The sequence below is a fragment of the Coregonus clupeaformis genome, chromosome 21 (genome assembly GCF_020615455.1).
Source record: "Coregonus clupeaformis isolate EN_2021a chromosome 21, ASM2061545v1, whole genome shotgun sequence".
Taxonomy (NCBI): domain Eukaryota; kingdom Metazoa; phylum Chordata; class Actinopteri; order Salmoniformes; family Salmonidae; genus Coregonus; species Coregonus clupeaformis.
This window is the reverse complement of record NC_059212.1, coordinates 23,663,871-23,687,943: the sequence shown is the minus strand read 5'-3', so window position 1 is coordinate 23,687,943 and position 24,073 is coordinate 23,663,871. Positions and strand designations below refer to the sequence as shown.

At 42.6% G+C, this 24,073-nt stretch overlaps 1 protein-coding gene across 2 annotated transcripts in view; it reads left to right on the top strand.

Annotated features, from left to right (window-relative positions):
* The window catches only part of LOC121535116 (choline transporter-like protein 5-A), a 121,588-nt gene that overhangs the window by 91,884 nt on the left and 5,631 nt on the right, over positions 1–24,073 (top strand). For both annotated transcript variants that reach the window (XM_041841848.1, XM_041841847.1), the window contains 9 exons: positions 9,971–10,044; positions 19,267–19,351; positions 20,289–20,373; positions 21,097–21,225; positions 21,494–21,554; positions 21,632–21,755; positions 21,906–21,989; positions 22,130–22,242; positions 23,733–23,864. In XM_041841848.1, the coding sequence (XP_041697782.1) occupies positions 9,971–10,044; positions 19,267–19,351; positions 20,289–20,373; positions 21,097–21,225; positions 21,494–21,554; positions 21,632–21,755; positions 21,906–21,989; positions 22,130–22,242; positions 23,733–23,864 (887 nt within the window). The remainder of the gene's footprint in view (positions 1–9,970; positions 10,045–19,266; positions 19,352–20,288; positions 20,374–21,096; positions 21,226–21,493; positions 21,555–21,631; positions 21,756–21,905; positions 21,990–22,129; positions 22,243–23,732; positions 23,865–24,073) is intronic.

Below are 24,073 nucleotides of genomic sequence, written 5' to 3'. Positions count from 1 at the left end.
AGACCCATTATACACTGCTCAAAAAAATAAAAGGAACACTTAAACAACACAATGTAACTCCAAGTCAATCACACTTCTGTGAAATCAAACTTTCCACTTAGGAACAGGGACGGCTTGTTCAATAGGGCGATATGGGCGACGCACTGCCAAACGGGAAAAGGAAGGGATTTTTTTTCTAATCAATTATATCACGGCAACAGCAGTTATCAGTGTTCACGTCTGATCTGCCAGCCACTAAATGTCAAATCAGGCTAAAGTCGTGCTTCAAATGGCCCCGCCCGTTTTTGGGGCGATTTCAGTCAAGTTGAAAATCGCCCAGAAGTCTCTCATAGCCTGTCATGTAAAATCAATTTTTTTCACATTTCAAAGCTTTCAATACATTCTCTATGGGTGTCTGTGGGCTTGCACTTACGCGCTTTCGTCATACGTGACGTAACGTTGAACGTAACTAAGACAATGGCGGCTAGAAGCGTCTCTGTTGCGACCTGCAGTGCGGCGTTATTTTATGTTTTTAATTTGTAGACTTAGTTTACAAACATTCTGCCAACCATGGATTTCCAGTGGTTGGTTTTGACTGATCTTGTTGATCGTGTACATACCCGCTACCGAACGGACTAAATAATGAAAACGCTGCTGGCAGCTGAATCCCAATACAGCTGGGAGACTTGGCTGGATGAGTCCCGGACAGAGAAGTGGAGCCGGCCACCTTCACCCTGGTCAGAGCGGACCGCGATCCTGGTAAGAAAGCGACTCTGTACCCCGACATTGAACTGCTTTCTGTGTCATTGCGACCTTACTATCAATTCAATTCAATTTAAGGGCTTTATTGGCATGGGAAACGTGTGTTAACATTGCCAAAGCAAGGGAAGTAGATAGTAAACAAAAGTGAAATAAACAATAAATATTAACAGTAAACATTACACTCAGAAGTTTCAAAAGAATAAAGACATTTCAAATGTCATATTATGTATATATACAGTGTTGTTACAATGTGCAAATAGTTAAAGTACAAATGGGAAAATAAATAAACATAAATATGGGTTGTATTTACAATGGTGTTTGTTCTTCACTGGTTGCCCTTTTCTTGTGGCAACAGGTCACAAATCTTGCAGCTGTGATGGCACACTGTGGTTTTTCACCCAGTAGATAAGGGAGTTTATCAAAATTGGGTTTGTTTTCGAATTCTTTGTGGATCGCTGTAATCTGAGGGAAATATGTGTCTCTAATATGGTCATACATTTGGCAGGAGGTTAGGAAGTGCAGCTCAGTTTCCACCTCATTTTGTGGGCAGTGTGCACATAGCCTGTCTTCTCTTGAGAGCCAGGTCTGCCTACGGCGGCCTTTCTCAATAGCAAGGCTATGGTCACTGAGTCTGTACATAGTCAAAGCTTTCATTAAGTTTGGGTCAGTCACAGTGGTCAGGTATTCTGCCACTGTGTACTCTCTGTTTAGGGCCAAATAGCATTCTAGTTTGCTCTGTTTTTTGTTTGTTCTTTCCAATGTGTCAAGTAATTCTCTTTTTGTTTTCTCATGATTTGGTTGGGTCTAATTGTGTTGTTGTTGTTGTTGTTGTTGTTGTCCTGGGGCTGTGTGGGGTCTGTTTGTGTTTGTGAACAGAGGCCCAGGACAAGCTTACTTAGGGACTCTTCTCCAAGTTCATCTCTCTGTAGGTGATGGCTTTGTTATGGAAGGTTTGGGAATCGCTTCCTTTTAAGTGGTTACTATCTGCCCCGTGAGTTCCCCCAATTGTTTGTTACCGTTGTGTACTGTTGATAATCACAAGTTTACTGGAGAACTGAGACCAAGTAGAGACTTTGGACAGGGTGGATATGGTATAATAAAGGCAGTTTATTCAGAGGTAAAGATATCTGGAATCGCGTGCACGGACTCGTGCACGTGTGTAGGTCACCTAAATCATCAGAAAAATTGCCCCTCCTGAGAATTTTTTCAGGAGCCGCCACTGCTTAGGAAGCAACACTGATTGACAATACATTTCACATGCTGTTGTGCAAATGGAATAGACAGGTGGAAATTATAGGCAATTAGCAAGACACCCCCAATAAAGGACTGGTTTTGCAGGTGGTGACCACAGACCACTTCTCAGTTCCTATGCTTCCTGGCTGATGTTTTGGTCACTTTTGAATGCTGGCGGTGCTTTCACTCTAGTGGTAGCATGAGACTGAGTCTACAACCCACACAAGTGGCTCAGGTAGTGCAGCTCATCCAGGATGGCACATCAATGCGAGCTGTGGCAAGAAGGTTTGCTGTGTCTGTCAGCATAGTGTCCAGAGCATGGAGGCGCAACCAGGAGACAGGCCAGTACATCAGGAGACGTGGAGGAGGCCGTAGGAGGGCAACAACCCAGCAGCAGGACTGCTACCTCCGCCTTTGTGCAAGGAGGAGCAGGAGGAGCACTGCCAGAGCCCTGCAAAATGACCTCCAGCAGGCCACAAATGTGCATGTGTCTGCTCAAACGATCAGAAACAGACTCCATGAGGGTGGTATGAGGGCCCGATGTCCACAGGTGGGGGTTGTGCTTACAGCCCAACACCGTGCAGGACGTTTGGCATTTGCCAGAGAACACCAAGATTGGCAAATTCACAGATGAAAGCAGGTTCACACTGAGCACATGTGACAGACGTGACAGAGTCTGGAGACGCCGTGGAGAACGTTCTGCTGCCTGCAACATCCTCCAGCATGACCGGTTTGGCGGTGGGTCAGTCATGGTGTGGGGTGGCATTTCTTTGGGGGGCCGCACAGCGCTCCATGTGCTCGCCAGAGGTAGCCTGACTGCCATTAGGTACCATGATGAGATCTTCAGACCCCTTGTGAGACCATATTCTGGTGCGGTTGGCCCTGGGTTCCTCCTAATGCAAGACAATGCTAGACCTCATGTGGCTGGAGTGTGTCAGCAGTTCCTGCAAGAGGAAGGCATTGATGCTATGGACCGCCCGTTCCCCAGACCTGAATCCAATTGAGCACATCTGGGACATCATGTCTCGCTCCATCCACCAACGCCACGTTGCACCACAGACTGTCCAGGAGTTGGCGGATGCTTTAGTCCAGGTCTGGGAGGAGATCCCTCAGGAGACCATCCGCCACCTCATCAGGAGCATGCCCAGGCGTTGTAGGGGAGGTCATACAGGCACGTGGAGGCCACACACACTACTGAGCCTCATTTTGACTTGTTTTAAGGACATTACATCAAAGTTGGATCAGCCTGTAGTGTGGTTTTCCACTTTAATTTTGAGGGTGACTCCAAATCCAGACCTCCATGGGTTGATACATTTGATTTCCATTGATAATTTTTGTGTGATTTTGTTGTCAGCACATTCAACTATGTAAAGAAAAAAGTATTTAATAAGATTATTTCATTCATTCAGATCTAGGATGTGTTATTTTAGTGTTCCCTTTATTTTTTTGAGCAGTGTAGATCGTTTTCACCTTTAAAACAGTATGAGTCCTACCTGTATAATGAGAGCTACCTATGAGAGTCTTGCAGACTCATACCTCAAGATACCCGCTTGGGTCGCTTGCTATTTCATAAGTAAGTACTGGTGTTTGACTATGTATCATGCCCTTACAATATCCTTGTTCAAACTTACAAGTGCAGTTTGTTGCAAAGTTGTTATAAAACCAATGAGTGGACATGATGAAGTGAAAGGTTTGTAGCCAGCTAGCGACCCTCTATTTCTCAAGTTCTGCCCCCCCCCCCACCCTCGACTCCTACCCTCGACTCTAAGAACACTCTCGGTTCCTGTCAAGGATGAGACGTATGGAACCCACCCACCACACACACCTCCACCCATTTACTAGTTCTAATGCTGACCATATATCTTTCTCCAGTCTGTTTATCCAATCATTTAAAGTAGCTCAAAGATGCTGAAAACTTGGACTAGGCCTATTTGGGGACACTTTTGTCTGGTTGTTCTTTTTAAGCTCATAAATATAGATTTGCTTTGTTATGTGCAGTTATAATTTGAAGCCCATATTTCACTCAGGGTGCCAACTGCCAACTTCTCATTACTGTTCACAGCCATTGTTAGAATCATTAATCAAGTTCCTATTCAGAGACATAAAGCAGTCCTGCAGGAATGGATCAGTGGTTTTAATTAAAAACGAGAGACATTAATTCAGTCTCTTCAATGTCTATTTTGAGTGAGAGATATGGAGTCGTTTAATGATGGGATTTTAAAGATGGCCGTAGATTAAACCAGTCGACTATTGAATCTCTAGCCTGGTCTCAGATCTGTTTGTGTTATCTTTCCAATTCCTTGTCACTCATTGCCGCAAGTTGGCAAAAGAGCACGAATAGATCATGGACCAGGCTATTGAATTCTAGGTCGCATCAATTCTCATACTCTGACTGTTTCTCTCCTTCCTAAATTCTCCTGTGAAATTTGAATTCATGACAGCGATTAAGCGAACAGCACAGGGCCCCCCACACACATGACTGGTTCAGAGGCAGAGATTTATAAAATTACATTTTGTGTGCCGATAACTCCTGAAAGGCAACACATAAATTGCAGCGTGGTGTTGAGAGGTGACTGTCTTGGTGATTTGTCTCTCTATAAGTCGTCCATCACCCTTCAGACTGAGGTGGTCGTTCCTTATCATAGAGCTCACTGGCAGATGTTTGCTGTTGTTAATTCTTCTATTGCAGGGTTCCCCAATAGGCGGCATGATTTTTTTTGGGCCCCCCAAGTTTTCTGAGCAAATAAATGTTTTTTTATTTTATATTTTTTAATTATTTTCGTTCTTGGACATAAAAGACTGTAAAATTACCAGGAAATAAGCTCAACGTGATTTTAATTTAGGAAATCTGTGACCAAGTATTCCCACACATAAATAGAGAGCCATATGTAATCGTATCCCAATGTTTGAAATGAGGTTTTTTTCAAATATTATATCTGTTTGGGATTCTTGCGGTCAATTTGTAGTGCACAAATGATTTCTAACTATGTAATTGGGGACCCCTGTCTATTGTATCACTCTTTAGGGAGATAGATGGGAACATGCTGAGGGATAGATACTGTACTCTGCAGGTTGTTTGTTTGTATATATAGGGACATTATCAATGTGTGCTACTCTGAGTTGATTTTAGTGTCCTCAGGGTTTTTAGAATCCTGATTCTGAAAAGTTATTTTTCGTTCTATCTCTATTTCGCACACACACACACCCACAAGCATGCACACACACACAAACACACACACACATTCTCTTTCTCTCTCTCCCTCTCTCCCTGCTTGAGTTTAGCTGATGTTTCTCATCAGCTGGTGAATGAGTGTCATGCTTTCAGTATCATGCAGGGTCGTTCCGTTCCAGAGGACTGGAAAGGACAGGACAGAGCAGGAAAACACAAACTAGTCTGGACAGACCTAATATCACCAGGGAGGCAGAACCTTCAACCTGTCCTACCACTACTCCTACCACTACTCCTACTACTACTACAACTACTACTACAACTACTACTTACAGTGGGGGAAAAAAGTATTTAGTCAGCCACCAATTGTGCAAGTTCTCCCACTTAAAAAGATGAGAGAGGCCTGTGATTTTCATCATAGGTACACGTCAACTATGACAGACAAAATGAGAAAAAAAAATCCAGAAAATCACATTGTAGGATTTTTAATGAATTTATTTGCAAATTATGGTGGAAAATAAGTATTTGGTCAATAACAAAAGTTTCTCAATACTTTGTTATATACCCTTTGTTGGCAATGACACAGGTCAAACGTTTTCTGTAAGTCTTCACAAGGTTTTCACACACTGTTGCTGGTATTTTGGCCCATTCCTCCATGCAGATCTCCTCTAGAGCAGTGATATTTTGGGGCTGTCGCTGGGCAACACGGACTTTCAACTCCCTCCAAAGATTTTCTATGGGGTTGAGATCTGGAGACTGGCTAGGCCACTCCAGGACCTTGAAATGCTTCTTACGAAGCCACTCCTTCGTTGCCCGGGCGGTGTGTTTGGGATCATTGTCATGCTGAAAGACCCAGCCACGTTTCATCTTCAATGCCCTTGCTGATGGAAGGAGGTTTTCACTCAAAATCTCACGATACATGGCCCCATTCATTCTTTCCTTTACACGGATCAGTCGTCCTGGTCCCTTTGCAGAAAAACAGCCCCAAGCATGATGTTTCCACCCACATGCTTCACAGTAGGTATGGTGTTCTTTGGATGCAACTCAGCATTCTTTGTCCTCCAAACACGACGAGTTGAGTTTTTACCAAAAAGTTATATTTTGGTTTCATCTGACCATATGACATTCTCCCAATCCTCTTCTGGATCATCAAAATGCACTCTAGCAAACTTCAGACGGGCCTGGACATGTACTGGCTTAAGCAGGGGGACACGTCTGCCACTGCAGGATTTGAGTCCCTGGCGGCGTAGTGTGTTACTGATGGTAGGCTTTGTTACTTTGGTCCCAGCTCTCTGCAGGTCATTCACTAGGTCCCCCCGTGTGGTTCTGGGATTTTTGCTCACCGTTCTTGTGATAATTTTGACCCCACGGGGTGAGATCTTGCGTGGAGCCCCAGATCGAGGGAGATTATCAGTGGTCTTGTATGTCTTCCATTTCCTAATAATTGCTCCCACAGTTGATTTCTTCAAACCAAGCTGCTTACCTATTGCAGATTCAGTCTTCCCAGCCTGGTGCAGGTCTACAATTTTGTTTCTGGTGTCCTTTGACAGCTCTTTGGTCTTGGCCATAGTGGAGTTTGGAGTGTGACTGTTTGAGGTTGTGGACAGGTGTCTTTTATACTGATAAGAAGTTCAAACAGGTGCCATTAATACAGGTAACGAGTGGAGGACAGAGGAGCCTCTTAAAGAAGAAGTTACAGGTCTGTGAGAGCCAGAAATCTTGCTTGTTTGTAGGTGACCAAATACTTATTTTCCACCATAATTTGCAAATAAATGCATTAAAAATCCTACAATGTGATTTTCTGGATTTTTTTTTCTCAATTTGTCTGTCATAGTTGACGTGTACCTATGATGAAAATTACAGGCCTCTATCATCTTTTTAAGTGGGAGAACTTGCACAAATGGTGGCTGACTAAATACTTTTTTTCCCCACTGTAACTGTATATAAGAATATGAATATGTATATATGATTGTGTGTAAATAGTATTTTTGTTGTCTCTTAGTGTCTTAGTGTCTTTACCTCTACCTACATGTACATATTACCTCAATTACCTCAACTAACCTGTGCCCCCACACATGTACCGGTACCCCCTGTATATAGCCTCACTACTGTTATTTTATTGTTGCTCTTTAATTTGTTATTTTTCTATTTTCTTCTTATTTTTATTTTTATTTTTAACTTCAGTTTATTTAGTAAATACTTTCTTAACACTTATTTTTTCTTAACTGCATTGTTGGTTAAGGGCTTGTAAGCATTTCACTGTAAGGTCTACACCTGTTGTATTCGGCGCATGTTGATTTGATATGTAACTCTTATTTTTATTTTTGTTTAAATTGTATTTATTTATTATTATTTTAAATGTAATGTCCTTGTCTATAACTGTTCTGTACTTTTTCATGTATTTGTGCGTTTTATGTGGACACCAGGAAGAGTAGCTGCTGCATGTGTAGCTAATGGGGATTCTAATAAACTCAACTACCCACACATTCACATGGCTCAATATTATGTGTGTGTTTGTGTGTGTGTGTGTGTGTGTGTTCTCCATACATGTGTGCATGACTGCTTGTGTTTGTGTGTGTGTGTGTGTTTGTGTACTGTTCTGTGTGTCTCTGCAGGCCTGTTGGATCTGGGGAAAGTGCTGCCTGAGCTCAGCTAAAGGCTGAATTATTAAGCAGTAGGGAGTGTTGGGCAATGTGTTTGTGAAAGCCTGCTGTGCAGCTCAACACCAGGTCTCACACTAACACTGTCAACTCAATGACCCAGTGCTGCCAATCACAACCTAATCACTATTCCCTAAACACACCACCTTACAGACATGATCTGTTATAACCCACTAACCTGGACTGTTTTATATTTATTTTATTTTTATTTCACCTTTACACCTTTTTTCTCATTTACAACTGCGACCTGGCCAAGATAAAGCAAAGCAGTGCGATAAAAACAACACAGAGTTACATATGGGGTAAAACAAAACACAAAGCCAAAAATACAACAGAAAATATATATACAGTGTGTGCAAATGTAGCAAGTTATGGCGGTAAGGCAATAAATAGGCCATAGTGCAAAATAATTACAATTAGTATTAACACTGCAATGATAGATGTGCAAGAGATGTGCAAATATAGATACTGGGGTGCAAATGAGCAAAATAAATAACAATATGGGGATGAGGTAGTTGGGTGGGCTAATTTCAGATGGGCTGTGTACAGGTGCAGTGATCGGTAAGGTGCTCTGACAACTGATGCTTAAAGTTAGTGAGGGAGATAAGAGTCTCCAGCTTCAGAGATTTTTGCAGTTCGTTCCAGTCATTGGCAGCAGAGAACTGGAAGGAATGGCGGCTAAAGGAGGTGTTGGCTTTGGGGATGACCAGTGAGATATACCTGCTGGAGTACATATTACAGGTGGGTGTTGCTATGGTGACCAATGAGCTAAGATAAGGCAGGGATTTGTCTAGAAGTGATTTATAGATGGCCTGGAGCCAGTGGGTTTGGCGACGAATATGTAGTGAGGACCAGCCAACAAGAGCGTACAGGTCACAGTGGTGGGTAGTATATGGGGCTTTGGTGACAAAACGGATGGCACTGTGATAGACTACATCCAATTTGCTGAGTAGAGTGTTGGAGGCTATTTTGTAAATGACATCGCCGAAGTCAAGGATCGGTAGGAACCTGTTGAGGTTCATTCATTCCAATGAAGGTATACGGCTGGTGAAAGAGATTGCCACTTATGAAGGCCTTACCTGCCAGGTCAGAGAGGGGCTGGACATGACTGGACATAACTCTCATTGATAGAGGTCAATCCCAACCAATCAAATTGGATTAATCAGCCATTACCTCAGTGCTCAGCTGGGAGGCCAGGGAGGGATTTCTACACATTCGATTGATATGTAAGCTGATTAATTTGGTATTTAGTATTTATTAGGATCCCCATTAGCTGCTGCAAAAGTATCAGTTACTCTTCCTGGGGTCCACATGAAACATGACATAATACATAGTACAGTGCAAATACAATATATATAAAATGGCTTTGTCTCTTCACAGTCCCCTTTGTGATTAAGACTCATTAAACATGACACTAGATAGGTCGCTGGATCGGAACACACTAACAATTATCTGGATCGGAACACGTGCGTGCACACTACCCTTTGTGGATATGTGACAATATCCAGTCCTCGGTTGGAGAGAAAGATGTAAGCACTTGGCACACACACACACACACATACTGGTACACACACTGCAAGAGCCATTCCAATTGCCAAACCCTGGGAAAGAGAGTGTGGGAATGTGATGTGTCCACAGGGATTCATAGCAGCATATTGTTGAGGTTAATATTTCATTTAAACGTTTGGAAAACATCTCATCATCAAAATGGTTCCCCTCTGCTGCGGTTTGATCTTAAACAGAATAATGAACGAGGCCTTGATGGGTACTTATCTCTCTCCTCTCATTTCTCTCTCTCTTTACACTCTCATTTCTCTCTCTCTCCTCTCATTTCTGTGGTCCTCTGTAGCTCGATTGGTAGAGCATGGCGCTTGTAACGCCAGGGTAGTGGGTTCGATCCCCGGGACCACCCATACGTAAAAATGTATGCGCACATGACTGTAAGTCGCTTTGGATAAAAGCGTCTGCTAAATGGCATATTATATTATATTTCTCTCTCTCTTTACACTCATTTCTCTCTCTTTACACTAATTTATCTCCATCTCCTCTAGTTTCTCTCTCTCTTTACACTCTCATTTCTGTCTCTCCTCTCGTTGCTCTCTTTCTGGGTATGTTGAATATTGAAAGCCTTGTCAAGGATATTTACCTTTACTTTCTCTCTCTACAGAAGCTGCACAGACGTGTTTTGCTGTGTGATCTTCATCATCATCATCCTTGGATACATAGCACTGGGGACTGTGGGTGAGTGGAGACAAAACCATAACCAGTATTACCAGGAAGGTGTAAGGATGTTTATACATGGAAACTCAAAATCACAACTTTTCATGACATATAGGTCTACATGTATTGGACGAAACCCGATCTCTCACATTCCACGAGTCCAGGATGCCAATGTGAGACTAGCATTGGACAGACTAAATATTAGCCTTTAGGGAGGGAACGTTATTTATAATAAGGGTTACAGGGAGAAAATCGGTCCTCTCTGAAATGAAAATGGATGGCCCGGCCTTCAGCAAAATATATTTCACCTTAAACCCTCCCTTAACGCTTGAAAAACAAAACAAGTGACCCTCCCCTATACCCAAAATAATAATTACAACCGTTTAACCTCACTTCTTGGACAGACCAGAGCCTTAGATATGCAGTTTTAGAAACTGTTCTTCATCCTGTAAGCATTACATGGCAACGCAGGAATTTTTATAGCACACATGAAGGACAAGAGTAGGGGTGTAAAGATCTCCTTTATAGTAAAAGCAATGCATTAATCTATCATCGTGTTTGTAGGTCCAAGAAAAAATTGCCTTTTATAAACATTTAATGCAATTCTAAATTTAAGCTTTAACTGCTGGCTACTCTTTTCCGTTGCTTAACCCAATGAGAGAAGGTCACAAGTGTTTCCTTAAAAGCTGTCTGGGTTTAAACATCTTCTATTTTACAGAAAGTGAATAGCTTAATCAATGGATGGTGACAGAATTAGATTACTTCCCAAGCAAAGTAAATGTTTTGTCTCCTCAGCTATGGAAGGTTGTAGCTCAGCCTCTGAATTTCAAAGAAACAAAACAATGATATCCCCATATGCATCGGAGTCAAGTCTTTTCCCAGTATTTTACAGCTTGTTTCTAGCATAAAGCATTGCGGACCAAATCGCTGTTATTGATCACTTTATATAATCGGATCAGTTTTATTTTCTTCAAAATCTTAAGCTATTTTCTTTAATAAAAGGTAGGCCAATGGCATACCCTCTCATACCCTCTCAATTCAAGTCTTGTTTTTAACTTAACAGCCCTTCACTGACACGGAGGTAGGCTATTTAAAGAGTGCATGGTGTGTGGAGGAATTGACCAACAAATCTATATATATTCAGTGAGGGAAAAAAGTATTTGATCCCCTGCTGATTTTGTACGTTTGCCCACTGACAAATAAATGATCAGTCTATAATTTTTTAATGGTAGGTTTATTTGAACAGTGAGAGACAGAATAACAACAAAAAAATCCAGAAAAACGCATGTCAAAAATGTTATAAATTGATTTGCATTTTAATGAGGGAAATAAGTATTTGACCCCTCTGCAAAACATGACTTAGTACTTGGTGGCAAAACCCTTGTTGGCAATCACAGAGGTCAGACGTTTCTTGTAGTTGGCCACCAGGTTTGCACACATCTCAGGAGGGATTTTGTCCCACTCCTCTTTGCAGATCTTCTCCAAGTCATTAAGGTTTCAAGGCTGACGTTTGGCAACTCGAACCATCAGCTCCCTCCACAGATTTTCTATGGGATTAAGGTCTGGAGACTGGCTAGGCCACTCCAGGACCTTAGTGTGCTTCTTCTTGAGCCACTCCTTTGTTGCCTTGGCCGTGTGTTTTGGGTCATTGTCATGCTGGAATACCCATCCACGACCCATTTTCAATGCCCTGGCTGAGGGAAGGAGGTTCTCACCCAAAATGTAACGGTACATGGCCCCGTCCATCGTCCCTTTGATGCGGTTAAGTTGTCCTGTCCCCTTAGCAGAAAAACACCCCCAAAGCATAATGTTTCCACCTCCATGTTTGACGGTGGGGATGGTGTGGCTCCTGAGTGGCGCAGTGGTCAAAGGCACTGCATCGCAGTGCTAACTGTGCCACTAGAGATCCTGGTTCGAATCCAGGCTCTGTCGCAGCCGGCCGCGACTGGGAGACTCATGGGCGGCGCACAATTGGCCCAGGGTAGGGGAGGGAATGGCCGGCAGGGATGTAGCTCAGTTGATAGAGCATGGCGTTTGCAACGCCAGGGTTGTGGGTTCGATTCCCACGGGGGGCCAGTATAAAAAAAAATATGTATTCACTAACTGTAAGTCGCTCTGGATAAGAGCGTCTGCTAAATGACTAAAAATGTAAAAAAAAAATGTGTTCTTGGGGTCATAGGCAGCATTCCTCCTCCTCCAAACACGGCGAGTTGAGTTGATGCCAAAGAGCTCGATTTTGGTCTCATCTGACCACAACACTTTCACCCAGTTCTCCTCTGAATCATTCAGATGTTCATTGGCAAACTTCAGACGGCCCTGTATATGTGCTTTCTTGAGCAGGGGGACCTTGCAGGCGCTGCAGGGTTTCAGTCCTTCACGGCGTAGTGTGTTACCAATTGTTTTCTTGGTGACTATGGTCCCAGCTGCCTTGAGATCATTGACAAGATCCTCCCATGTAGTTCTGGGCTGATTCCTCACCGTTCTCATGATCATTGCAACTCCACGAGGTGAGATCTTGCATGGAGACCCAGGCCGAGGGAGATTGACATTGAATAATCGCACCAACCGCACGATGGTCTTGTAGCCCATTCCAGCCTTGTGTAGGTCTACAATCTTGTTCCTGACATCCTTGGAGAGCTCTTTGGTCTTGGCCATGGTGGAGAGTTTGGAATCTGATTGATTGATTGCTTCTGTGGACAGGTGTCTTTTATACAGGTAACAAACTGAGATTAGGAGCACTCCCTTTAAGAGTGTGCTCCTAATCTCAGCTCGTTACCTGTATAAAAGACACCTGGGAGCCAGAAATCTTTCTGATTTAGAGGGGGTCAAATACTTATTTCCCTCATTAAAATGCAAATCAATTTATAACATTTTTGACATGCGTTTTCTGGATTTTGTTGTTGTTATTCTGTCTCTCACTGTTCAAATAAACCTACCATTAAAAGTATAGACTGATCATGTCTTTGTCAGTGGGCAAACATACAAAATCAGCAGGGGATCAAATACATTTTCCCCTCACTGTAGCAGCCTATACCCACATTTCATCTGTCAAACAGGTAGGCTTACCTCTTATTTCTTAAATAGGAAGAAATAGGCTCCAAAACAATACCCTCTTGTTGTTAGTAAAGTCTAATACTCTAATTTGCCTACTTTCAGCAACATTAGCTGTCCATTTCTGATTGATTGTGCTGCAGTTGCTGCTTCAAGTTTCAGCACCACAATGTAAATTAATCAAATCAAGCTTATTGAGAGGTCAATAACTCTGATAAATACATCATGGGCAAGAAACATATTGTTTTTAATAAAATCTATTGTAGTAGTAGTAAGTTATCAAAGTTGACCTCAGGTCCTCCTTTTCCTCTTCTCGCTCTCCTTCTCAAACTGAACAGAACATACGCTAGTCCACGCGCAAGATCTTTTGGACTAGGCCTAATCTAAAATTATTTTCGGAAGAAGCCTTTAACACTCCTCCTGAACTGCCACCGTAGGCCTACACAGCACTGCCATTGGTTAGGCAGCACACAACAACGTTTTGGATCAGCAAGAGCAGAGAAGGCCGGGGCTCAGGGTTGGAATATCTATTGCAGTGTGTAATGCAGCCTAGTTTTATTTACACCATCCCAGCAGCTAGTTTAGAAATATAACTTTGCTCTGTGTTTCTCCCAGCATGGACTTTGTAGCCTATAGCCTATAGGCTGTTGATCATTTGATTGAGACCTCACTAAATAGCCTATAGGTGCACTTGATATTACGCCCAGCGAAGAATCAGAGGTGAGGGGCGGCATCAGGCACACATCCATTTATAGCAACTAATTCTAAAACACTGAGAAATATTGAAATTTCATTAATTACAAATTACATGACCTCCCCTGGACTAGATTTAAAACAATACTAAACCCTCCCCTTGACTGAAATTGAAAAAGTTATGATTCTCCCCCATTTTCCTCAAGGTCCCCATTCTGTACATTTCCATCCATCCCTTATTTAATTATCCTAGTTGAGTCAAATTTCTGTTACGCTTAAAACAAAACAGTGTTAACAAGCGATGTAAAGGGAGATACTGCATGAGAAGTATTGTGTTTAGAAATCTTCATTGAAAGCAGTGACGCCACACTGGCACAAACCCAAAGACACTGTCCCCCTGAGTACGAGTCAGCAGATGAACCTTTGATCACAGAGGGCTCTGGAAATCCACCACTCAATACTCAGCACTGTGTTAGAAAAGATAAAACAGAATACCATTCATTTCTAACTACTGTAGCTACTGGGGTTTAGATGGTGGAGTAGGAAGATAAAAGGATAAAAACAAGATAGGGTGTGTGTGTGTGAGAGAGCGAGAAATAGAGAAAAAAGTAGCAAGTGTGTGAGAGATAGTAAACATCACTATCATAGATTGTGCAGTAGAGAGATACAAAGAAAAAGAACGAGAGAGAGAAATAAAAATATATGTGTGTAGCATCTGTTCTATTCACAGAGACAGAGTGCGAAGACATTGCGTTCACAGCACCTCTGGTAGAAATGAATGTTTCATGTCCCACAGCTCTATGAAGTGCTTCTTATCTCCTCTCTCATTTCTTTATTCTTTTACTCCCCCTCTCCTCTTCTCCTCCTCCCCTCTTCTGGTAAAGATCAATCCGTCAGTCAGTGATTGCTTCTGCTTCAAAAGTTGTGTACCTTTTCTCATCCTAATGATCTCAGAAATGGTAAGCAGCTAGCAAATTAAAGTTTAAGAAGTTAATGCACTGAAGATAAAGTTGCTTCAAAAATCGAGTACAAGCAGCTAATTACTATGCATGCTGTGCTCTACAATTTCCCCTGTTTTTTCCATTCTGAATACTTATTAATGCAATCATCTGTTCCCCTTATACTACCATCGCCAATAGGTACAAACGTTATAGGCAGCCCTACTCCCTATGACCAACAGTAGCTCACTAAGAGGAAGCTGTATCGTTGAGAAAAGCGAGAGAAGGATAAAACGTAGAAAGGGAAAATACAGCAGTCCTGTGTATTGATTCTGGTTCTAGAGAGTTGGGTTATGACTGATATCTGGTCAGTGTTGAAATAGAGAAGTGATATGCAGCAAAGGACCGGCAGGGAGAGAGTGAAAAAGGGTGAGAGGCCCTTTGTTAAAAAATCCCTTTGATTTAGACAGTCGCAGCATTGGGTCTCTTTGTTGAAAAAGGGACAGTTAGATAGGTAGATAGATAGATAGATACTGTGACATTGCCTTTGAGAACATAGGGCTTCATTCAATCAAAACCTACGCTGCAGTCCTTAGTAGCACACTATAGAAATATACCTTTTATCCTGTAGTCAAATTAAACCACAGAATGGCCTTGGCAACTCAGCACACAAATAAATCCCTCCAGTTTTCAGAATAAGTGAATGCAGGCATATATATATTTGCTTCTGAAACATTGAGATGAGAAGCTTCCCAATCCCAACCCTTCTTTGATACAGCTGATAGACATATTCATAAAAGCAGCTTACTCAGAACTGGCCACCAGATACTCATGACCTTTAAATACCGACCTAGCCTTATTTCTTCCAATGTCATTATTTAACCTTGCCATCCAGACCCATTATACACTGCTCAAAAAAATAAAGGGAACACTTAAACAACACAATGTAACTCCAAGTCAATCACACTTCTGTGAAATCAAACTGTCCACTTAGGAAGCAACACTGATTGACAATACATTTCACATGCTGTTGTGCAAATGGAATAGACAACAGGTGGAAATTATAGGCAATTAGCAAGACACCCCCAATAAAGGACTGGTTTTGCAGGTGGTGACCACAGACCACTTCTCAGTTCCTATGCTGGCGGTGCTTTCACTCTAGTGGTAGCATAAGACGGAGTCTACAACCCACACAAGTGGCTCAGGTAGTGCAGCTCATCCAGGATGGCACATCAATGCGAGCTGTGGCAAGAAGGTTTGCTGTGTCTGTCAGCATAGTGTCCAGAGCATGGAGGCGCTACCAGGAGACAGGCCAGTACATCAGGAGACGTGGAGGAGGCCGTAGGAGGGCAACAACCCAGCAGCAGGACTGCTACCTCCGCCTTTGTGCAAGGAGGAGCAGGAGGAGCACTGCCAGAGCCCTGCAAAATGACCTCCAGCAGGCCACAAATGTGCAATAGTATGCTCAAACGGTCAGAAACAGACTCCATGAGGGTGGTATGAGGGCCCGACGTCCACAGGTGGGGGTTGTGCTTACAGCCCAACACCGTGCAGGACATTTGGCATTTGCCAGAGAACACCAAGATTGGCAAATTCGCCACTGGCGCCCTGTGCTCTTCACAGATGAAAGCAGGTTCACACTGAGCACATGTGACAGACGTGACAGAGTCTGGAGACGCCGTGGAGAACGTTCTGCTGCCTGCAACATCCTCCAGCATGACCGGTTTGGCGGTGGGTCAGTCATGGTGTGGGGTGGCATTTCTTTTGGGGGGGCCGCACAGCCCTCCATGTGCTCGCCAGAGGTAGCCTGACTGCCATTAGGTACCGAGATGAGATCCTCAGACCCCTTGTGAGACCATATGCTGGTGCGGTTGGCCCTGGGTTCCTCCTAATGCAAGACAATGCTAGACCTCATGTGGCTGGAGTGTGTCAGCAGTTCCTGCAAGAGAAAGGCATTGATGCTATGGACCGTTCCCCAGAACTGAATCCAATTGAGCACATCTGGGACATCATGTCTCGCTCCATCCACCAACGCCACATTGCACCACAGACTGTCCAGGAGTTGGCGGATGCTTTAGTCCAGGTCTGGGAGGAGATCCCTCAGGAGACCATCCGCCACCTCATCAGGAGCATGCCCAGGCGTTGTAGGTAGGTCATACAGGCACGTGGAGGCCACACACACTACTGAGCCTAATTTTGACTTGTTTTAAGGACATTACATCAAAGTTGGATCAGCCTGTAGTGTGGTTTTCCACTTTAATTTTGAGGGTGACTCCAAATCCAGACCTCCATGGGTTGATACATTTGATTTCCATTGATAATTTTTGTGTGATTTTGTTGTCAGCACATTCAACTATGTAAAGAAAAAAGTATTTAATAAGATTATTTCATTCATTCAGATCTAGGATGTGTTATTTTAGTGTTCCCTTTATTTTTTTGAGCAGTGTAATATAAGTTGTCCACTCTTGCTGCAGCCCAGTCCTCTAGACTCAAGTTAATCCTTTTTCAATGTGCCACAACCATTCCATCTCATATTTGAGTATGAGTTCACCTCGGTAATGACCGTGTTGTAGCTTTTGTCTCATATTTTAGTGTGATCTCATCCTTTGAAGAGCAGAAGGGATGCTGGCAGTCGTAACCAATAGAGCGTAGAGAGCTTGATATTGGAGCGATGATGAAGTCACTCTTTACTCTTCATCCCGCCTGCCAGCTACAAATGACCTCATGCCATCAGGAGAGGAACCCCCCCCCCCACACACACACATACACATACACATACACACACTCACTCATACTACATGCACGCACACACTAGACAATCATTGCAAACACCCTACACACATACACAAAAAAAGGATGGATGGATGCATGCGCACAAGGATGAGCACATACACACCTTACTACAATTTACTCCAATCCAACCCTCTCTACACCACACAAAAAATCCACAATGACTTCATCCTCTCAGACACACGCACTCACCCCACTTCTCTCTCTCTTTCTCTCTTTCTTTCTCTCTCTTGCCCGCACACACACACACACACACTGTACATACACACACACACACACACACACACACACACACCATACAGTGTATAATTAATTCAGCATAATTACTGATTATCTTTGATTTGTAGAGTAGTGGCAACTATACTATATACACTCACCGGCCGGTACACCCATCTAGTACTGGGTCGGACCTCCCTTTGCCTCCAGAACAGCCAGAATTCTTCGGGGCACAGATTTTTTGTGAATTTTATACAATTTCTGTTCTTCTTGTTTTTAGCTGATAGGAGTGGAACCTGGTGTGGTCGTCTGCTGCAATAGCCCATCCGTGACAAGGATTGACGAGTTGTGTGTTCCAAGATGCAGTTATTTTTTGTTTGTCACACCATTCTCGGTAAACCCTAGACACTGTCATGCGTGAAAAGCCCAGGAGGGTGGCCGTTTCTGAGATACTGGATCCGGCATGCCTGGCACCGACGATCATACTACGCTCAAAGTCACTTAGGTCATTCGTTTTGCCCATTCTAACGTTCAATCGAACAGTAACTGAATGCCTGTCTGCCTGCTTTATATAGCAAGCCACGGCCACGTGACTCACTGTCTGTATGAGTGAACCATTTTCGTGAACGGGGTGGTGTGCCTAATAAACTGTCCGGTAAGTGTATCTACAGGTCCAGGTCCCTACATGACAGTCCACTCTCTATCTCCCTATCTGTCTGTCATTAGTGTTCACTAAGTAGTTCAGATACTGTACAGAAGCATTACAGTTGGATTCTGTTACCCCATTATGGATGGGTGGCTCTGGAATACTACCTTAATGTGTAAGGAAATGTGTAAAAAGAAATGGGTGAAAACATGAATACTGTACTTACTGCGCAGAGTGAGTTGGAAACATCAGTTTTGATGTGGCGACCATACAGACTGTGCAGTGAAGTACATTACCTGCCACTCATTTAATGCCAGCCAGGAATCATTGATCCCATTAGTCAGTCAGACTCTTAGAGAGAGGTAGTCAGTGATAGGCTTTCATTCATTGAAAAAAGGTACTGCTATTGATCACAACGAATGGACACAGATAAACATGCACGTATGGTGTCTTAGAAAGGGAAATCCAGCGATCTCCTTTCCTGTACGCTTTCTGAACAATGCTGTAAACGATGCGGAATATAAGCCTTAGAAGAGGGATTGTGCTTTTGGCGAACACTATCGACTATGTCAACACTCAGCTACAGCAGTAGAGAGGCACTAAAATACACAAAATGACCTCGTCTTTAATACCCTGCCACAGGAGCTGAAGAACACATCAAGATTGTCCTATAGAAAAGAATCAGAGCAGTTAGATTCAGGGAATGGGAATAAGATTTCAGTCTATCGTGCAAAGAGACTTTCCATCTATTTGTCTTTTATTTCGGTAATGGAAAACGGAGATACAAGGATGATTAATTAATTCACTGGTTTCTATCTCTCTCTCGCTCCCTCGCTCTCTCCTTCTTTCTCCCTCTTTATCTCTCCTTCTCTCGCTCTCCTTCTACCTCCTCTCTCTCTCTCTCTCTAGCGTGGCTACACGGTGACCCCAGGAAGGTGATCTACCCTACAGACAGCTACGGACAGTTCTGTGGGCAGAAGGGCACCCCAAATGCGTAAGTAATTACTGTAGTGACTGATTAACCAGGTATATCTCGATATCTCTGAGTAATTAGGCTGTGTTTACACAGGCAGCCCGATTCTGATTTTTTTTGCCCAATTATTGGCGAAAGATCTGATCTGATTGGTCAAAAGAACAATTAGTGGAAAAATATCAGAATTAGGCTGCCTATGTAAACACAGCCATAGGGACATACCTATGAGCAATTTGAGGTCATGATAATTCCCTTGTGCCCAATTTGCTGCTATTAATTGCTGGTTCTTTAATTGTTGGTTCTTTATCTTAGCCCAGAGTGCTTCAATGTTGTTATATTGACCATTACAATTGAAAAGCAGCTCAACCCCACACACAGTTCCCATTGTCTAAGGAATCAAACCCATTGAATTAAAAGTCTGGTACTGCATCCCCACACTAAACAGCTCGGTGTTGAATTTCCCTCATAAACCTCAAGTGTGATTGACAGGCTGTAACCTTGGCAATGATTAAAGTAGTTATTTAGTGGCGGCTGCGGAGCGGTGATAAGGCTGTTTGTGGAGCCGGGCTGTGAGATAGGGAGTAGTGTGTTTACTCCCAGCTAGCTGGGGCCCTCAGATCTCATCAGCTCATAATTAGCACTGTGTTGTTCTCCCAGGCTTTAAGGATTATGATGGAGTTTAGTCTGGAACACGTGTCGGGGAGAGACTACACCACTCTCTCACCCATTATACTGAAATACTGGAGAATATCATCCTGAAATTCACAAAAAATGCATAGAGATATTAAGAATGGAAGGGAAGAGATAGTTGTCCATTTTAAGATTGTATGTGAGACTGTTACATCATTGTATGTGAGACTCTTAGAGGGCTTTTCTTTGAATGTGTACTCTGTACTCTACAACCACCTAGTGGTAATACTGTATCAGCACTGTGTCGATGTTTGTTTTCTCTCTATAGAAAAAAATCCATACTGTTCTACTTCAATATCCTGAAATGTGCCAACCCTGCTGTCCTCATCAACCTACAGTGCCCGACCACTCAGGTATTCATAACATATTGGTCAGTAACAATATTGACTCATAGAGTACATAGGTACAGTTACTGTTAAAGGCCCAGTGCAGTCAACATATTTTTTTCCTGTTTTATATCATATTGTAATAATATAATAATATGCCATTTAGCAGACGCTTTTATCCAAAGCGACTTACAGTCATGCGTGCATAAATGTTTTGTGTTTGGGTGGTCCCGGGGATCGAACCCACTACCTTGGCGTTACAAGCGCCGTGCTCTACCAGCTGAGCTACAGAGGACCGAACTACAGCTGATGAAACTAACACTGTAAAAGTGTGAGAAAAAATATCTGTGTTATTTCCAGATAGTGGCTGGTTGAAAATACAATCTACACAGGACCTTCTAATCACCAGGTTTGCATGGGTGGGAGTTTCGGCTTTCCATGGTGACATCACCATGAGATAAATTGGTTAATAGACCAATAACAAAGAGAGTTCCAAACCTCTCTGCCAATAACAGCTAGTTTTCAGTTTCATACCACTCCCAGACAGTCCTAGCAAAATCCTCGATTGAGAAATTGTTTTTTGCTAAAAAGCAATTTTTGTCAATTTTATGGAAATCTATTACAGTAAGGTACTTAATTGTTACTCAGAAGTTATTTGATATTGATATAAAAACGGTTGCATTGGGCCTTTAAAAAAGGGTGTCATATCAGCTTACTGAGTATTCATTAGTGTGTTCAATACTTCCTCAGATGTGTGTTTCCAAGTGCCCGGACAGATTTGCAACCTACACAGATATGCAGTTGCAATACCAAATCACTGCAGCCCCCTGGGAATATTACAGGCAGTTCTGCAAACCAGGATTCAACAACCCAACAAAGGTATGCATGTAGGTTTAGCACAGTTTGGAAGTGTGTACTGTTAGGATGTGAACTGTTTTTCCATTCAACAATGTCACATCTTCATTGTGCATAACAACGACTAACACCCAGGCTACTGAACTGTGCTGCATTGTGTGAAAGATTATGAATTAAAGAAAAATTTTTTATCAGGAGACAGGAGTTTTAACACTGTTTTTGACATTTTCTGTTCAGAGTGTAACGACAATTAGTATTACATGACTGACGTTCCTCCTCTTTTTGCTTTAAGCCTGTTGCACAAGTGTTACGAGACGAGGACTGTCCATCAGTGATTGTGCCTAGCAGACCATGTAAGTACAGCAAGAAATGACAGCAGCTGACGGCCAATAAGGAAGAAGTTGTGATACTGAATTATCTTGTCTACTAGTCCTACAGCGCTGTTTTCCTGACTTCATCACTCTGAATGGAACCCTGACGGTGGCCAAAAGAACCCACTTCAAAGATGCCCTGGACACAGCCCGCGGTGTGACTGAACTAAGAGACGCCGCCAAGTGAGTTATAAAGACACACACTCACACACATGCATGTGGATGTGTGTTTCCATGCATGCGCGCACGTACAGTACACACACACACAAATGCGCACGCACACAAACATTTCTGTAATTATGGCAGTTTTATAATGGGTATTGTCTCCTACAGTGGCATCACAGGTCTGGTGGATGCTAAGGAGGTTGGGATGAAGATTGTGGAGGACTACGCCACCTCATGGAACTGGATCTTAATGTAAGAACTCTAACTAGCAGAGATACACTGGGTGGAGTTATTATAACAGACAATTAATTGTACGGTACGGTACTTTATTGTACTTTTACGGTACTGTAAAATACTATATTTAGAGATTTTACTGTGTGTTATATTTCCAGAGGTCTGGTGATAGCTCTGGTGGTCAGTCTGATCTTCATCTTGCTGTTACGTTTCACTGCCGGACTCCTCCTCTGGTTCACCATCATCGCCGTCATACTGGTGATTGCTTACGGTCAGTCTGTGTGTGTGAAAGCTATTCTAGTTTTGTGTTTTTAATATTCGTTTTTATTTCTATTAATTTTCAGACTTTTATTTGAAATTTAGTTTAGTTTCAGTTAGTTTTCCGATCCACTTTACTCATTTTTATTTAGTTGAAGTTTTAGTTGTAGTGTGTTTTTGGGGATGTCACTTCTTGCCAGTGTGGGACAGTAATACATAAGGTGATGAGTCAGGTCATAGGTTAGGTTTAAAGGTAGACTCAGCTGGATGACATAGATGCACAAAGTAAACAGTAGTAGTGGGTCAATTTCCGCAACAACCAGGAGCGGTGAAGCGCAAGGCTAAACTTCTCTGCTGTTGTGGTCCGGTAGTTACCACGTTGAAGCAGTGTGACGCGCACCCGTGCACATACGCAGATATTCTGTGGGACTGTGTGAGAGTCTTGCATCATGCTCATCTAAATCGCCGCGTTCGAGCGGATCATTTTTGTCAAGTCGGTTAACATTGTTGGTCACCGCCTTTCAATGTGTGTTACATTCTGGAGATAAAAATGGTCTGACTTGTGCCCACATGTCAAGTGCATGAACTTTACAAAAATCATGTAATCAAAGGTCATTAAGTTTTGACCTCAGTCGACCGCAAGTTTCTGCAGTTGGAGGCTCTATTGTCAACCAATCATTAGTGTTTTTATTTGACCCACACGAATGTGACCAAAGGCACGACTGAAACAAGAATGAATTTTCCGCAATTTATGTGCACAATGGATATATACAAATACATTTGATATGTGAGGCTCTATCTCACTAAGTGATTGTACAATGTACACACATAATACTATATTATTATTTCAGTTTGTGAGTGTGTGATATAGGGGTTAGATAAATATTTATTTCGACATTATAAAGAAAACCTTTTATAAACAATGGCAACACTGCCATGTTGATCTGAGCCTTGCTGTTGAAAAAACACATCAATATTAGACTTTCAGCTGTCGCAGATGCACCTCCCCTGACTTCACGCCGCCACTTTTGTCTACAGTTGTTTGCTTTAGCCTTACCACTCAAACGAGCCCAATATCTGCGGTGCTGCTGTGGCAACGTCATCTTGCTGAGTCTACCTTTTAAAATATAAAGTTAATCTCAATGTGACCCGCCAGATTCAGAAGCTTGAAAACCCCATTAGAAGAAAAAAGCTTGAAAACCCTATTGGAAAACCTGCTAAAACTGAACATAATTCATGATGCTTTTTATTAAATGTTTGTTCGTTTTGGGGTCAAAGTTAATAGTTTCAGTATAGTTTTAGTTTTCAAATGGGTTTGTTCATTATTTATTTTATTTACAAAAATAAATGTCATGATTAGTTTTCATTTTAGTTTTAGTTTACTATAATAACCTGTGTGTGTGTAACTGTACATACAGGTGTGCGTGCATGGCCGTGTACCAGTGTGTTACCAGTATGTGTCTGGTTTCACCTCTCTAACATCTGCTTCCTGTGTCTCTGTAGGGATATGGCACTGTTACCTGGAGTTCTCCCTCTTGAGGCAGCAGCCCGGGGCAGATGTGACCATCGTAGACATCGGCTTCCAGACAGACGTCACGGTTTACCTGCATCTCAGCCAGACATGGCTCATCTTCTGTGAGTCATCACCTCTCTCATGACTATCTCGCTGTCTCTTTCTCTTTCTCCCTCTCTCTATCTCTCTCTCTCTCTCTCTCTCTCTCTCCCTCCCTCTCACTCATAACAATCTCTCTCTCTCAGCTTTCTTAGGGAAAAAGCCTCTTTCAAACCATTTAGCCTGATTACCAGTTCCTGTAAAAGTTGAAAATTAGTAAAAAGGTTTTCTG